Source organism: Sander lucioperca, chromosome 3 (assembly GCF_008315115.2).
Source record: "Sander lucioperca isolate FBNREF2018 chromosome 3, SLUC_FBN_1.2, whole genome shotgun sequence".
NCBI classification, from domain to species: domain Eukaryota; kingdom Metazoa; phylum Chordata; class Actinopteri; order Perciformes; family Percidae; genus Sander; species Sander lucioperca.
This window is the reverse complement of record NC_050175.1, coordinates 13,489,803-13,507,290: the sequence shown is the minus strand read 5'-3', so window position 1 is coordinate 13,507,290 and position 17,488 is coordinate 13,489,803. Positions and strand designations below refer to the sequence as shown.

Here is a 17,488-nt window from a genome sequence, read left to right as displayed (position 1 = left end):
TGTGTGATATTTAGCTACACAAATAACATAATAATTAAAACACAAAAAAGAATCCTGTTTTCCCCTGTGCTCATGTCTTAACTTTCCACCCAATGTCATTGAAAACTGTTGACAAGTTTTGAATTAAACAGCCAGGACCAGAAACATATAGTAACCACATCGATGGTGCAAGCTACATTTACATATGGGATTAAATCATAAAGAGAAATATGGCAAATGGTCTTGCCAGTAGCATGCTTTCATTAACAAGAGTTCTGTGTGCTGGAAGCGGTGTGTATTCTAAACTGAGGAATTAAATGTACTGCTATACATTTAAAATGCTCCTTGGGGCATCTTTGCAAGCAGGTCTCATTTGTGGAAAGTGCTAATGGTAAAACCAATAACCACTAATGAGATCCAGCACTTTGAAGTGTCTTTGAGGCAGAGAGAGAGAGAGAGAGAGAGAGAGAGAGAGAGAGAGAGCGAGAGATGATGCAACAAAAAGAGCTGAGAAGAGGGAAAAAAATAAAGAGAGATTGATTTCTCTGCATTCTACACCTCCATTCATCCTCACCGTTCCATCCTCCAGCATGAGCTGCAGGGAGGGGTCGCCATTTTTGAAGTCTTTGGTCAGCTCAGCAGACTTCCACACCTCCTCTGCATCGGGGATCCACACCCGAGCACGCTGAGGGAGAAAATAAAAAATGAAGAAAGGTAAATAAAGATGTGTCATAACATTTAAGGGATTCCAAATGATACCAAGAGCCAGGGTTGCTGACATTTTACATTACCATCCAAAGCCCATCTTTTTTCAAGACTTTCATGCCTTCTTTAAATTTTTATTCAGTATATACGCAGCTGACAGCTTTATCATATCTCGGTTTATCATGGATCGGTTTCCAGCGGGATGTCTGGAGCTGTGGTGTCCTGTCGCCGAGACTTGGCTGGATCCTAAAGTGCCGCTGCCATTCAACCGGGTCACTCTTTTTTGTGTGCTGATCTGATGGCCACGTTAGGATGAATCATGCACAAGTTGAAAGAGCTGATGGGAATACATTTCACTGTATTGTACCTTGTATGATTTCATGTGACGAATAAAAAAAATTGATTGATTGATATATGAGGGGGCCCTGTGCGATAAACCAACATCACATGGTTTTTCAAATAGGCTGAAGTTATTATTATTATTATTATTTGGAGATACTTATATTATACAAGTTTGTTCCACCTCATGTTCAACTAAAATCCTTTTTTTTTTTTTAAAAAAAAGAAAAGAAAAAAAGGCTGACAGTACTAATCGTTAAAACAGTATGACCGCAGACAAAACACTGGGTTCTATGTTTTCAGTCATTAGTACATGGCTCGTAATGATCAGTTAAGTTGTGGGAACAAACTGTTGAACAAATAGAGGCTCCTAATGACTGAGGAATGTAGTTGTGGATATTGTGTGGTCATAAGGTAAAATTCACACACACATAAAGTTCACTATAAAACTGTTTTAGGCCTTACAGACTTGTAACTGGAGGCAATCAGCTGATCACAGACCTGGAAAAACAGTGATGAACACTGGCAGTCATATGGCTGAGGAATCTAGCTCTCACACACGCACACAGTGTAGGAGTTTGCTGGATGACTTTAAAATCCCAAACAGATGAGGCCTGCATGTGCAGGTTGCTGGAGTGAGGACATACAGTAAGTCCGGGGTCAAACAACACAGATGTTTTTCTTACAGTACATTTGATATTACACAAGGGGGGAAGATGGGAGGAAATTAAGAGGCTTTAGAGGTTCAACATAACAGATTCTGGTGCAGTTTGTATTCCAGTAGCAAGCATTTCATCCACTTAACCTGACATTTATGTGTGTCAGTTTTGTGCAGGATCCCTCACCACATGTAAAGTAATCAATGGCGCAAGTGAAAATATAAATAGATCATTACTCTTTAAATGAGAGCAGATTAAATATACTCCTGGTCTTCTTGTCTTTGTTAAAGCAATATTCAGGACAGAGTAAAAAGACTAAAAGAAACCCACATTTCACACACATATTACCACAAATCACGTGACGGGATTTAGACACTAACACCTTTAGGTGTTATAATCTCAACACGAATGGGGATTTTCACTTTGCTGAGACTCATTTATTTTAAATACTAGTTAAATATGAACACACACAGTGAACTACTAATACAGGAGTATCTGAATGGCACTTTTGATACTTCTTGAGTACTTTGGGCTTCGTTACATAAACTGCTGGCGTCAGTTTCAAAGATGCGAGAGAGAAAGACCTCATTGTAGAAGAGCACAACGGGAGAGAACCTGGTAAATTTGGTCTGCTACTTCACTACCGATCATCTGAATCATGACATCATGGTCACACAAACCCTGGCCCTCCCTCTCTCTCTCTCTGTTTGTCTCTCGCTTTGCGTATTAAGAAGAGTGGTGGAGGGAAATGGCAGCTACAGCCTCTCTAAGAACGCCATTTTTTTATGACAGCTACGCCAACACAACAAGCTGCAGTGTTTGCCACAGGTACTCGACAAATAGGACCTGCTCGTTTGTTAGTGTTCATTTTTATCTTATGCAATTTTATGGCTGGTTGAAAATATTTTGGATGGTACTTTTTTTCAGTTTACCAGCTATCGGCAAATAGACCAAAAAGTTAATTTTGGACCCTGATTACTCAAACTTTTTTTTCAACAAAATAAATTTGTGAACACATAGCCTTACTGGATGTGTTCAAAAGTGTTATACAAGTGATTTGTACTCTGCAGGAACACCAAACTGTGTGATCAGTGTGGTTAGGTAGTATGCCGTGTGGTTAAGGCCTTTGAGTGACACATTTTTTAAAATATAAACTTATAAAAAATTTGTTTTTGTTTTCAAGAATTGGGACCAAAGGGGGCTGCCTCTAGCTCACCCAGTAAGAGCGTTTGCCCCATGTTGGCTGAGTCCTGCAGCGGCCTTTGCTCTCTCCCCCTTTCATGCCTATCCACTGTCTCTATGTAATAAAGGGAAAAGCCCCAAAAAAACAATCTTTAAAGAGAAAAAAGAATTGGGACCAAAGCGGCCGGGTCAGCTCAGTTGATAGAGCAGGCGCACATACAGTATATAGAGGTTTACTCCTCGACGCAGCAGCCGCAGGTTCGACTCCGACCTGCGGCCCTTTGCTGCATGTCATTCCCCCTCTCTCTCCCCTTTCATGTCTTCATCTGTCCTGTGGAAATAAAGGCCTAAAATGCCACAAAAAATAATCTTTAAAAAGAATTGTGACCAATATACAGTATTCAACATTATATGAGTCATTTTACAGTTAAGAAACAAACTTGTTAGTGCCCTGTTGGACTGTGTAATGGCGACACTGTTTCAGCAGAATTGTATTTCAAAAGACCCCAACGTTTCTAAAGATATAAAATACGTCAGGCTACAAATTTAGGAAAATGTGCCTAAAAGTGACTTAAAGTGGAAACAAAATGGGTAATACTGTGTTAAATGTTCAACTATAGGCACACCTCTGTGCCTGCCTCTCTCCAATTCCACCATTTCGTTAGTGGTGTCAACTTTTTGGTCCCCACGGGAGACCTTCCCAGCAGCCAGCCTCCTAGCAACAAGACGAGAGAGAGACAGTAGGGAAGAGATGTAGAGAAACACGTAGAGAGGGAGGGATGAGGACAGAGGCTAAAAATAGCAACAGCGAGCTTTGAGCAGCATCACACCTCACGGACACATCACTGTGCTACTGAACACACTTCCTGATCTTCATAATCATCACCTTCACACACAAACACACGTTTTACATGTCAGTAGGTGTCAATTATGATTATCTCACACACACACACACACACACACACACACACACACTTTTCAACCTAACGTAGAAACCAGCGCAGAAATCTTCTTACGACAGGCTTCACGTGTGATTCATTAAACGTTCGTATCACACCAATCAGAGCTTAAGAATGGTCGTACAGTGATAAATGCAGCGGCTGGAAACGATCGTAATTTAAATATCACGCCCCTATATATTCTCGGTTTTGAGGCTTCGCCCCTACAATTTACGACATGGCAAGATGTAATCTGGCTAAGAAGCAGCACTTTTCAGAGGTGGAGATTGAAACCCTGATATCTCAGGTTCATTCACTTACGTTTGTAGATTTGTCAGCCTGAAAACTGGTATTAAAGGCTGTAGAAAGAATGCGTAATGGAAAGAGATCACTGATGCGGTCAACAGTGTTGCCGTGGTAAATAAGACTCCAGCTGAAGTTTATTTAATTTATACATCCTTGACATATGTATGCTGTCATAATAGTAATATACAGGCTTATATTGCAATCTCTTAGGCCTACATGGTGTACCTATATTTAAATAAACACACAGTAGCGGAGTTTATGCAGTGTCTTTTATTTTTCTCGTGTGTTTTTCATGAGTCAGAGCCAGGCAACAGCTGTGAGGGAGAGCGCGTGTCCTCCGCCCCCCGTGCTGGACCACCACCCTGACCCTGTCTCCTGACAGCAGAGGTGCTGGAAAAACAAGCCGAAATAACTTGGTCAATGGCAGAAATAAATCGTTCACTTGTGGCCATTAACGACACTTTAAAAGAGAAACGAAAACCTGAAGAATAAATAAAAATGTTGTGCATCGTCATGTTTCCTGTATTGAGTAGGCTATCATTGCCAAACATAACACTATACCTTTTAAAAGCGAGGAATAATATCCTGTCTCCTTGGTATAGCCCCAGTTGGGGCTGTGCTGGACACTGCTCTCTGGGCATTGGGTCATCTGGTTCCATCACTACATTTATGGCACACTGTTTTCCTGTGTGATGTTGTGCAGAACCCCACAGGCTAAAACAATGTTGCAGACTTTTCTGGCGTGTATAGTAGGGTCCCCCCGCTGATGCAAGACCATGAGCCATCTGCCCTTAATCAATCCGGTGGAGCGCTCCACCGTGGCCCGTGCACGTACGTGTGCACTGTTGTACCGGCGAATAGAGGTCTTCTAAAAGAGCCAGATCTGCCATTGCTGATAAGTGATCAACTGATGACTTCTCCTTCTCCTGTTAAACTTGTTATATGCTGCACCGCAAGTCCACACTGACTCGAAAACTTGCGTACACAACTTCAGACCAGACGTGAGATTTTATCGCAGCCTACGCTCACGTTCAAATTGATAAATCCCTTGCTTTGCGTAGGAATCGGCGTATGCCTGTCCTACGCCTGTTTTTGGTCGTACGCACGTTTCATAAATGAGGGCCAGTGTGTGTACCCGAGTATGGGACGAAAAGACAGAGCACTATAATGCAGCTGCAGAGGCTATGAATTATATTTATAGAGCAACAAATTCCCCTGGGTTCAGAAAACAGAGGAGAAATGAAGGACGAAACTCAACCACACACGCACACTGGCAGACATTTACATGTTTCAAGGACATTATCCTCCACAATGAAACACAAGCTGGAAAAGAGGAGCGTCTGAAAGCTTGAGAGAAAAACGTGATTAGTCAGAACCTCTATGGGCGGCAGACGAAGAGAGAGAGAGAGAGAGAGAGAGAGAGGGTGACGAAAAAGGATCAAAAGACATCAGAGCATCTGTAATGTCAGAAATCACATGACTAAAGTGTCTCTGCATTGAGCTTGCCCTCACACTGCCGATGATCTCCCGCTGCTACATTGTGTTTGTAGATCTGTAATTTCCTGTCCTTTTTTCTTTACCTCAGGGCACTGGCTGTGGTAACACTGATGTGAGGGTCACATGCTGTGTATGTGATGTGTGCTTCTTTTTTTTTTTTCCAAGATTATTTTTTGGCCATTTTTTTAGGCCTTTATTTTTATAAGACAGCTGAAGACGTGAAAGGGGAGGGAGAGGGGGAATGACATGCAGCAAAGGGCCACAGGTCGGACTCGAACCCGTGGCCGCCGCATCGAGGATTTAACCTCTGTATATGGGCACGTGCTCTACCAGGTGAGCTACCCAGGCGCCCATGTGTGTTGCTTTTAAAGGTGCAAAACCCAAGAAGGGTACGGAGCTTGGAAAAAAAAAAAAGTTTTAGTAAAACTAAAAAAGTAGATAATACTAGTTGAATACAACAATGCAACACCTTCTTCTGCCATCTGCATCCAGTCAGTAACAGATGCTCTCATTTGAAATGAAAGGTGACATATCCAATGTATTCAGTGTGATCCGGCCCTGAGCACACGTATAACTGCTTTTCTTTAACTCCAGAAAAAAGGCAGTGAAGATCCAGTCAAGTGACGTCTGATTTGGTCGTTACACTAGATTAAAGGGGTACCCCGCCAATTTAGTATTGGACTTCCATATGGTTAATTAATTCATAAGAGACAGATTATTGAAGAATGGTCAAAATTTAAGCAGCATTGGGTCCTTCCAGAAAAATGCGGAGTTTTTTTGTGATTGCTGCGGGCAAAAATCCTTGATTATGCGGCACGTTTTCTTAAAAAATGCGATGGAATATGCGGGATATTTATGCAATTTTATGCGATGAAATTGCGGGAACTTGCAAAAACTGCCGTTTCATCATGGCTTTATCGCGGGGTTTGCAGCTTTTCGATGATGTTCACGTCGCCTAATTACGTCACTTCATAACGTTACCATGGCAACAGGGGAAAATGGCTGCTATTGTGTGAAGTAACCACAACATTTTTCAACTTTCTGCTAAGATATATGTGACTTTTTTGCAACGAAAATGCGGGGATTATGAAATCATGCAAGCCCCACATATTTTGTGCGGAAATCGGCAATTTATGCAGCGAAAGTGCGGCGTATTTGAAAAAATGCGGCCCCCGCATAAATATGCGGACTTTGACTGAATTGAATTATGCGATTGCATAATCACGTTTTTCTGGAGGGACTGAGCATTGGCGGAGATATCCTGACTTTTAGTCCTTAGTTCTAAACAACTGGATCCTACATTTCCTATAGCCTAATGCAACTTGAAACGTCTTTTGTAAGACCTCAAATTTCGTTTGGAGCAGTGATATGATAGAGATCATATTCTCTTTCGAAATGCAGAATAATAAAACAATTACTTGATACTACTGGAATTACAACATGCATGCATATGATATTAGGATAGTATTCAAGTCATACTTATACGAGTGTACTATGGTGTACTATTTACCAATTCAATACAATAAGCATGCATCATTACGATAGAAGGAATAACAGGAAATGGCAGATAGCTCCTGAAAGTATTGACAGTAGCAGCAAAACAACAATCACTCGTAAATGGTTACAGGCCGATTGACCTACAGCAGATAACTGGCTTGAAATCATCAAAGAGATTCATGAGATAATTGGTTGGAATAAGAATTGTGCTTGGTGTTTTTTTACCCCCGCTTGTCCTCACTGCTAGAAATCATTTACCCTCCTTTTACTGTCTGCTTTGACAGTGATGGAAAATAACGTGCAAATTATGTGCTGTATAAAGACCCCTGTCCATAATCCATAATATGGATTTTTTGTTATCTGGATATTGTGAATGTCATAATGCCTGGCAATGATGTTGTTGTTCTGTGCTACTGTTTTTGACGTAAAAAAAAAAGATCATAAAAAAAGAAAAAAAACATAAACAACATGCATCATATGGATCATATTGGAGGACAACCCTGATCTAGCAACACCAGTGTTCTTGTAGCAATGTACTGTGTTTCTGACACATCAAGTATTTAAAGATAGATATTTCTTTTATATCAAATGATTAACTAGTCTACACTTTCCCTCACAGGAGCTGACAGCAGATCAGTTCACAGTAGGGAAAGGCTGCTCTTGAAGGTATGAGGCTGGTCTGATAATCCTGGTTTAACTGAGACAAAGGATCAGGGCAGATTATGCTAATTAAACACTGGCTAATCTCATTCCAGTCAACTACACCGAGATTTCATTACATTCACATATGGCTACAGGTTGCCACTGTACTACTAACACGATGACAAAAGCTTCTACTTGTCTTAATTCTTGTCCTTAACCACAGACAGAAACATAGGTATAGATGTGTTCACATTAATAAAGACTCTGGATTAAACCAATTTCATCCAAAACTGTGTGTGCCACAATCTGGATCTTAAAGACGGTTGTAATCTGTTAATATGAAAAGGTGTGACCATATGTCCCGTTTTCATCGATTAAGTTAGCCCTATCATTTTGGCAGATGCCGTGAAAGTCGTTTTCATTTCAGCTGTAAACTTAACCCCCTTTAGCTCTTGATTCTACTGCAACACCACTGCAAGGACATTAGAGGAAGACTGAGGTTGTGTCCGAAATTCCATAATAACATGCTATTTAGTAAACAACAATATGTGAAACTTTTAAGTATGTCCGAAATCTTATACCAATAGTACATGAATTGCATACTAATTCCGGTGAAATATTAAAGTATGCAAACACTGGCCACTACGCCGGCATAAGTATCCCACAATGCAATGCGGTAGTAACAACGTTCATAAAAGACAAACTGACAGTAACCGTGGGAGCTCTGTAACACCAAAAAGCGCTTCAATTTGACATTTTTACATATAACAATTCGTGATGTTGTCTCATTGGTTCCCTTTTTCAGTAATTTAAGCATTATCTGGCAACGCCGCTAGAGTTGAGATCTGTCGGCAGGGGTTACCATAGTTACACGTCTCCAACTGGCTCTCTCATTGGGAGAGTGTGTGGGTACAGTATATGCACAAGTACTGTATGCATGCGTATGTGTGGTGGTGTAGGGCTGTAACCATGGGGCAGGGCATCCATGACAAGTATTTACAAATCTGCACAAAGTCAACAGCAGATTAGAGAGACTTCACCTCGCTAATACTGAGCTCTGAGCTTTCACACTTGGATTGGAGTCCCTCTGGCCTGCTGGGACTCCTCTGAGCCCTCCCAGGGTTTTCTCATGCTCACACACTGCCTACAGTATAATGAACACCCATCAGACCACTTACATGAAAGTAATTTCCAATTTAAACCTTGTATTTGTGATTTCTGGAAGATTATTATTGTAGCTAAACTTTCCTCAAATAAAATTACACTCCTTTGCTCTGGTGTGAAAAGGTAACTACTCCTAGTGAAATAATCTCGTTCTTTATAGAAGACTGTGAGGCATTACGTGATGGGCACATCATAAGAATGAATCAAGTGAAAATAGATTAAAACCCGAAAACATTTTACAACACGGTCTGGCAGAGACAACTACCTAGACCGCTGCAGCGGTATGCGAAAAAGTGTTTTGCTCACATATTCTCAGTAAAGCAGTCAATGGAGTCCCAGACTGCAGAAGCCTCGTCACATGATGCCACTCATGTGAGAATCTGCTGTTTTTCTGCTCAGCTGGGCAGACGCAGCATGAAGCAAAGATACAAAGACCTCAGTGCTGGTGGAGAGTTTGGCTGGAAAGAAACTGTGCTAGTTTCGCAACACCCGATGGTGCTCCCTAACTAGACCCTTGGCACAAATAGCGTGCCAATGTCCAGCGAAAGATCAGGGTCCCTTACTAAGACGCTTTGACCATGCCCAGTATCTAATCTCATTAGTTTAGTCAGTGCTGATTCTTGGAGAAGTGTAGTTCACTTATGTCAGGGTAGGAGAATCGGTGTACAGCTGTGCTTTTGCTTTATGTTTATACCAGACAATGGACCTGAAAGACACAGTGGTGTAGTCTATGTGATACGCAGGTATACGCAGTATACCCACTAGGAAAGCTCCAGGATTTCCATATACCCAGTTAAAAATGCCCACTGACACGCAACAACATACTTTCCATTATATTTTTGATATATTTTGAATTGTCATCTGTGATTTTCTTCTTCACATAGGCTAAATAAAGGTATTTCCACCGTAAATTGGTACATAAAAGTGTATCCGAATACAGAAAATGAAGTCGTTGATGCTCAAAACTTCCTTGAGTGAGACCCCCCCTCTCCCCAAAGGCAGGCAGATTCTGGCCAATATATATACAGTACAGTATACCCACTACAACACACTAGACTACACCACTAGAAAGACATAAAAAACAATAAAGCTGAAAATGGGGCGATGCTAAGCTAACCAGGTCATCAGAGACACTATTTTCTTTATTCTCTAAAAGTGTCCTCTCCTTGCTGCTACATACAACATGCTACAGCAAACAGCCAACATGTTGGGAAATTATTTATATGGCCTGTAAATCTATCAATTATAATTCAATAGGAAAACATATTACTTCTCCATCTAGTCAAATAGCTTTTGCCCTAGACTGTAAACCCAGAAATGCAGCCCTGTATCTTCAAACGTTGGGACAAACTACAAACTACATCCAGTGATTACATTTTGATCTGAATCAAAAATGTCATTCAGATACCAAAACACAGCTCTGGCTAAAATTAAATTTGTTGCTACTCTGGAGTTATTCCTGCCCTGCTGATTTCATTGCCATAACTAGGCTAAGAAGGATTTGTCCAGACCAGGGCTCCATGTTGCACAATAAAGAGGCATTATACCAAATACCAGAACTTGCTGATTACTTATCAAAAAAACTACATGTAGCTAAAAAGAGAAAGTAGCTTCTCATTCAACAGATCAGACCCATCTTCTTTAACAATTCCACAAGATCTTTTTAGGCTAGGCCTATCTACTTAATCAATGAATGGAGGTATGAGGTGAAAATCCAAAGCTTAAAAGCTTAAAAAAAGCAAAAACTTACTTGGACAAACATATACTCCAACTCCCTGTTCATGTTCATCTTGTCTCTTTATCAAGTCTCTAGCTCATGCTGTGAGTCTGCTGGTTTTCTGGGTGCCTCCAGCCACACGCGCCACAAGACCAGACGCTAGCTGATCGAGCACTGAGCTCCAGAGCTCACTGGTGGATGAAACCTACCCAGTGTGTCTGCAGACACATGCAGCGCTTACCGACGCCCCCCAAACTTCCTTGCCCTGTGACAGATGACTGGCCATTCCTACTGCCTATCAAACATCCCGGCTTCCTTTCTCTGTCACATGATTGGGGGGGGCAGACAGACTCTCAGAGGGAGAAAGCAGGACTTTCCCACAAACCACGGACATGGCTCCAAATAACAACTGTCTGACAGACGAGCAGTCAACCTGAGTCTTGTTCCTATCGGCTGGATTGAAAGTGTCCTCTTGTTTTAGAGGAGCACAATTTATTCAAATACAAACGCGAATCCAAATTGTAGTTTCTAAACCTTTTGTTTGTTTATGTCTGTGTTGTGCAACATTTAACACATTTCATTTACTTTAAGATGCCGGTTGAAAATTTAAACAAAGCGTTGAAATAAGATGCTAAAGGTTTGTTCCTCAAATCATCGCAAGAAATAATTGCTGCACCGTCACACTGAACATAACAGTCAGAATCATTATTTTAGCTCTAAACATGCAGCCCTCCTCTGTGCATTTCTGCCCTTGGTGTGTTCATCTGTGTTGGACAACACTGCAATGGCTACATGCCAGAGCATATACAACATGACGCAATTACTTTAACCAGGTTATCTCAGTAATCTAATGCACATGCTCTCTCAAATAGAGCTGGGGAGAAAGAAAATAAGCCACTGACATTAGATCATGTAAAATTTTGCCACCTGATGCAGTTGAGGTATGGCAATCGGATGGTTGAGATATTTGAGTCTGGACCAAATCGGTGGACCGACATTGATTCCAATAGGGCCATGCTGCTATCGTGTCAAAAGATTAGGGATAGGGGTAAATCAGAAATGGTCACAGATAATAACAACAATAACAAATAAACATTACATCACAGAATACCACCGCTGCACTGCTTTTTAATGGTTGAAACAGTCAAGCATGCTGTCCTTTTTGAAACACCCATTGACAAGTGATGCGCCAGGTGTTCTCCTTTACATTGTTGATTGTTACAGTTGATGACAATACTCTCTCCCTGACCATCACTGAGTGGCGTGGGGCCATAGTGTGCAACGTGCTGCAAAGTTTCAACTTACCGCTGTTTTCTGACCCACATCATTGGTTCCTGATTTACCCTGAAGTCTCCCGCCCCTGTACTACATGCAGCTCTTTTAGGTTAGGATCCAGTCAGTTGGAGCAGAACCTAGTAGCACCAACACTACGATCCACTTTCTTGTGATTCTGAGGCAGAGGTGTATCATTCCATTGCTGCCAGCATTTCAAGTGTTTTTGCTCATTTGACAAAGGAACACTGGCACATGTGTAACAGTAGCGAGCGCGTGTGTGTGAGTTAAAGAGGCAAAGGCTCCTGAAAGCACCACACACACTGCAATGAATACAGTATACAGTGTATGAATGATTCCTGCTTTCTGAAAACTTGTATATTGTATGTCATACTGATCAGTTACTCAAAGATCTTGTGATGTATTAAAAGGTAATTCTCTTGCCATATAATCGCATCATTTAAAAGTGCCTGTTTTGTAATACAGTCATGCTCACGGGCAAGAAATCATTACAGTATTGTGATTTAACTGATGATTCCCACCCCTACTCTCTCTAGTCCATCCACAAGTATTAGTAGAGTAGGCTGGATAAACTACAGTTCATTTCCAGCATGATGTGTGTTGCCGCTGTCTGACTCCATTCTCTTCGGGAAACAACAACAAACTTCGAGCTAGCGAGCTACATGCTGAAAATGGCAAGTTTTGAAGAAAAGTTGGATCATGCAACAAGGCAGGCCTGATTGGTTCTTTAAGGGGAATGATGAAAAGTAAAAATGTATTTACTATCTAACTGGGACGTTTAACTCTTGGGACTGATTGGCTGAGATTTGCTATGGACAAAGTACACACGCTGATACACTGATAAGAGCAAACTACGTTTAACTATGTATCCAGCTAATTTAAAGGGGAACTATGCCGTTTTTTTTAGCTTAATTTACCTTAACTGAAAAGCTTTGTCATTGGAATGGTTATATGACTTTTTTCGAGTTGAATGGTGGTCATCTCACTCCCCCCTAGCATATGTGAGTGAAAAAACCACCCTTGCAACTTTCGGCCGCCGAGCCGCCAGCCTCAGCGTCAGGAAGTATCGCGTGATATCAGGTATCGCGATGCAATGAATTGCTTCACGGCACTGCACACATACGCCTATTCAGGAACCGGCTAACAAGGTAGCGATGGAGTTTTTCACACTATCGTCATGGCTGAGCTGGCAAAAACGAAGCAGAAAGCTAGGAAAGCGTTGTCGGAGGAACAGAGAAAGAGGAAACGGCAGACTGACCGAGCGAGGAGTCAGACACAAGTAAACTGCTGTAGGGGAAGCTCTATAGAGAAACATGCGAGCAAAAAGCGAGAAAACAGCAAAGAAATAGCCAAAACTGCATAGCGCCTCTTTAAATAGCACACGTTACTGTGTGAACAGTTAACCTCAGTTAATATTGTATGTGGCGTTTTCTTTTGCGGGATGCAAATGTTCCACCTAAACAAGTTCCTTCCTGAGACCATCTCTGCGACCGGAGCTTAGCGCCACTCAAGACAATTGTGATTGGTTTAAAGAAATGCAAACAACCCAGAGCGTTTTTTTTTTTCTCCTATCCAGGAGTGTGTTTGTTGAGGAGCCAGACCTTACTCCGCAGCGCTGTGGAGATAGGTCTGGCAATGGGAGACTAGTAGTAGAGTAATAAAACAGCTTTCTGGTATTGTCTTTTTAATAACAAATCAAATTTCCCTCGTCTGATCCTTCCTTACCTTGCCTTGAAGGGGAACAAAACAAAAACCATTATCCTGAACATGGTGAGCATAGCTCATTACTGCCTCACTGCCAGCTCCTGCTGTGGATAGACAGCCAACCACAGCCTTGCTAAAATCACTGATACAGACAAATCAAAGCTGTCTGACCTGCAATTAGAGGCAACGCATCTCTACACGACTCTGTATCTTCTACACTGTAAGCTTGTTGTGAAAAAGGAAATCTGCAGAGGCAATAGTTATCGTCTCAGTTTAGCTTCATGAATCGATGCTGAGTCTAGTAAATCTAAAAATAATATGCTCTTGTTGCAGTAGAGCAAAACGCTTGTGTATTTTTGCAACTCTAGGTAGTGCAATGAATAGCTTTTCCATCTCTGAGTCATCTAATGGGAGCGTCGCCTCACTTCCTTTTCCATGACAATATCCGCCCTCTCCTCCATCTCTGCTTCTAGGAACACAGCACTGTTTCATTCACATTCGCCGACATTCGTTTCCATCCTGATTTGTTTTACTTGGCTACATCTAATAAAAAAACAGATTGCAGATTTTTTTGGCAATTCATGTTTAAAACTTTAGCTTCGTCCCGGTCCTCCAACTCACAATATCTGCCTTCACCTCTGACTCACCTCTCTTTATACTGGTAGTCAGGTCAGACAGGAGCCAAACGTAGACTGGAGCAGAATCTGATGACGTGTGTATTAGTATGTGTGTGTGTGTGTGTGTGTGTGTGTGTGTGTGTGTGTGTGTGTGTGTGTGTGTGTGTGTGTGTGTGTGTGTGTGTCTATGTTTGGGCATGTTAAACAAGCAGCTCAGAGCCACTCAACACACTTCTATAAGGCTGATCCACACACACAAAGGGCAGAGTGTTTTCCAACCGTGTGTTGGAAAAGTAACTCACAGAGAGGGTCTGACATCAGAGGCGGACTTCTAAAACAGACTGTACCATTCAAAACAGAACCTGACTTTATTTCCCAGCCACACTGACACGTACATCCAAAGTTTCCCCTACTTCTTTGCAATTAAAACCATTTAACAATGGAATTAGATTCCTATGGAATAAGACTACAAGCCAAATCCTGCTGGCAGAGGAAACTAATTAAGCAGCATCAGCCACAATCCACTTGCATTTTGTTGATGGCTGGTTGTAATTTCTCACCTAGGTGCTATTTAACCAGACCCAACACATATTCATATAATTGTTGCTGAAAGGGAGTGAAAGCAGGTAGCAAACCTTATTTGTCTCGATGTAAAATGAAATCTGACATCGTACTGCATGTCAGACCAGCATGTTTATCATGTGGTTTCCATTCATTAAGCCACCTCCACTATTGAAAAGACAGGTTTTCTGTAGCAACAATCAAACTTGCTGGGAGGATATGCTGAAAATGTATAGGGATTTTGCAGGAAACTGAACGTGCTAGGCCGACCTGCCAGCACCCAGCTATGTAAGGAATTATAAATTCACTACATTATCCTGCTTATTACATGGCTACTTACTAAAGAAATCAATAATTTGACACAAAAAATTTATTTAAAAATGGCCCTCCAGAGTCCATGATCAGAACTGCGTCCATAGCAACGGTCTGCTATTCAAAAATAACAGACAATAGAATGTAGCAATTAGCCAATCAGAAAAGAGTATTCAAGCTGTGAAATAAAAACATAAACAAACGTATGTGTACTGCGCGGATAAGTCCAATTAATAATTTTTTTTTTTTTTTGGGCTATAACATGTCAGAAAATAGTAAAAATAAAAAAATAATATACTACTTAGGCTACTTACTACTTAAGGTGACTATAAGCATATCAGCAAATATTTACATTATAAGAAGCTGGATCCAATTAATTTTGATTTGCTTTGAAAAATGACTCAGTAAATAGATTAATCAAATAATGCCATCACTAAATGAAACAAGATGTCTTTTTGTATGCCTCTCTCCTTAACGATCAGAGGTCAGGATCAGCTACAGAACAGCACGCCGAGGAGCCAGCGGGGACTCAAACATTTCAGCAGAGTCCCTTTTGATTTTAAAAACACCGTCTTTGACGACTTGTCTAACACACTTAAGACAACCGAGGGAAAACATTTCTATCAACACGAGAGATCCAACTGAAAGCAGAGTGGCTCAAATTACAAATGCCGTTTCGTGCGGCTTTAAAAAGGAATTTCAATAGCAATCATCATCATGATCAAACACACTGTCACGTTTCCTCACCACCAGGACCTTACTCAAGCTGAAAACACCAGCTGTCAAAGTAGGGGGATGGGTGACTCATCTTCTCCCCCACACACACACACAATTTCTTATTTTGGTTTCACATTGCAATCAAAGAACAATTACAGCAGCAGCACTTATGACCTTGTGAGTCCTCCTTAGCAGCAGTGTCATATTCTTTTCAGTGAGCATCTGAAGCTGTAACGCTACAGTGAGGCTTCAGGGCCTCTGCTAGTCTAAACATCCTGGATGCTAAAGGATGCTAAACTGTCCGGATGCAGTGCCCATCGCAACATCTCATTGGTACCCAACCTGCAGGACTCGGCTCACGCCCAAGAGAACCGAGTCATAAACCTAAGACACACGCCAACATCAAAATAAAACACACTGTACAACAATGTAGATGCACAAGTTTGAGCAAACGCCAAATGTTATGGTTTAAAATCGTAAAACCAGAGCCTCCATGATGGCTGGCACCGCCTTTGCATCATCCCAGCCCTCTAGCCTCCAGTGGGGGGGGATGATGTATATGAAGGCCCGGGACAAGGAGATATATTGTTCGGGTGAACAAACAAGGTCACAAATGACAAAACAATATCAATAAAAGGTGATTTTGTATGATGTACGTATATGAAAAGGACGACTGTGGGGACACCAACGACTCTGCGGCATCTTTTAACGTTGTGTTTTTGTCAGCTGCACCCATTTCAGCGCTGAACTGACATCTATATTTAAACACCCAAATACATCTCACTGCGTGTCAGACCAGCATGTTTAATGCGGTTTCAACATCCTTTTCATTCATTTAAAACCAACACCAAGCGTGCAGTTATAAAGACACATTTTTTTTCGTAGCGAAATTTAAACTGTCAGCATGTTTATTGGGAGAACATAGTGAAAATGTGATGGCATTTAGCATGACGGTAAACCTGCGACTATGACATTTATTTAGCGTTAGCCGAAATGCTAGCACCCAGCTTTATACATATAAATATACACTTGTTTTACCTTTGTGTACAGCTCCGACGCTGCCATGACGGTTACACGCTATGTCCTTTCTCCAATCTGGGCTAAAACTCCGGAAGGTCTCCGCTCTGCATGGAACTCGGTGTGTGTTTTCATGTAGCTAGAGGAGGAAGAAATCCTTTGTTGCTGCTGCAGGGACTCAAGGGGAAGAATATGTGTCTCTTATCGCCATGATAACCTGGAAAGCTTGAAGCTGCTGAGGTTTCGGTGTCTCACTTTGCATTCTGGGTACGATGGATGAAATGATTCAGGCAAACGGGGAGGATTGTCACCGCGTGGAAAACTGCGCCCCCCGCTGGTCACGAGATGAAAATACACCAACAAAAATGAATTGTGTTGCTCCTGAAAAAAAAACTGAGTAGGAAGGACAACTCTATATCATGTTTTTCTTTTTCTTTTTTTGCTTTAGCAACATGGCTTCAACATAAATCACATAATTTCATTGTAAATATACTTTTTTTCTAGTTTTATGTGGCTGTCTTTCATGGCTGCAAACTCCACTCTCTCCTAAATATATAAAATAATTGAACTATAATTTTCAAAGCCCCCCCCCAGACTCATCTTTATCAAAGAATTTGTATTTTATTAGGAGTATAATTTCAG

General features: G+C 41.4%; 1 protein-coding gene across 2 annotated transcripts in view; it reads right to left on the bottom strand.

Moving 5' to 3' along the window:
• Positions 1-17,140, bottom strand: part of myo5aa (myosin VAa) — a 62,059-nt gene extending 44,919 nt beyond the window's left edge. The window contains exons 1-2 of one of the 2 annotated variants that reach the window (XM_031281412.2): positions 16,868-17,140; positions 554-664 (exon numbers count right to left, since the gene is read on the bottom strand). In XM_031281412.2, the coding sequence (XP_031137272.1) occupies positions 554-664; positions 16,868-16,894 (138 nt within the window). In that variant the 5' untranslated portion in view covers positions 16,895-17,140. Of the gene's footprint in view, positions 1-553; positions 665-10,658; positions 10,889-16,867 lie in introns of those variants that run through there. The other variant, XM_035999317.1, reaches the window with a different exon arrangement.
• Positions 17,141-17,488: the final 348 nt, after the last annotated feature.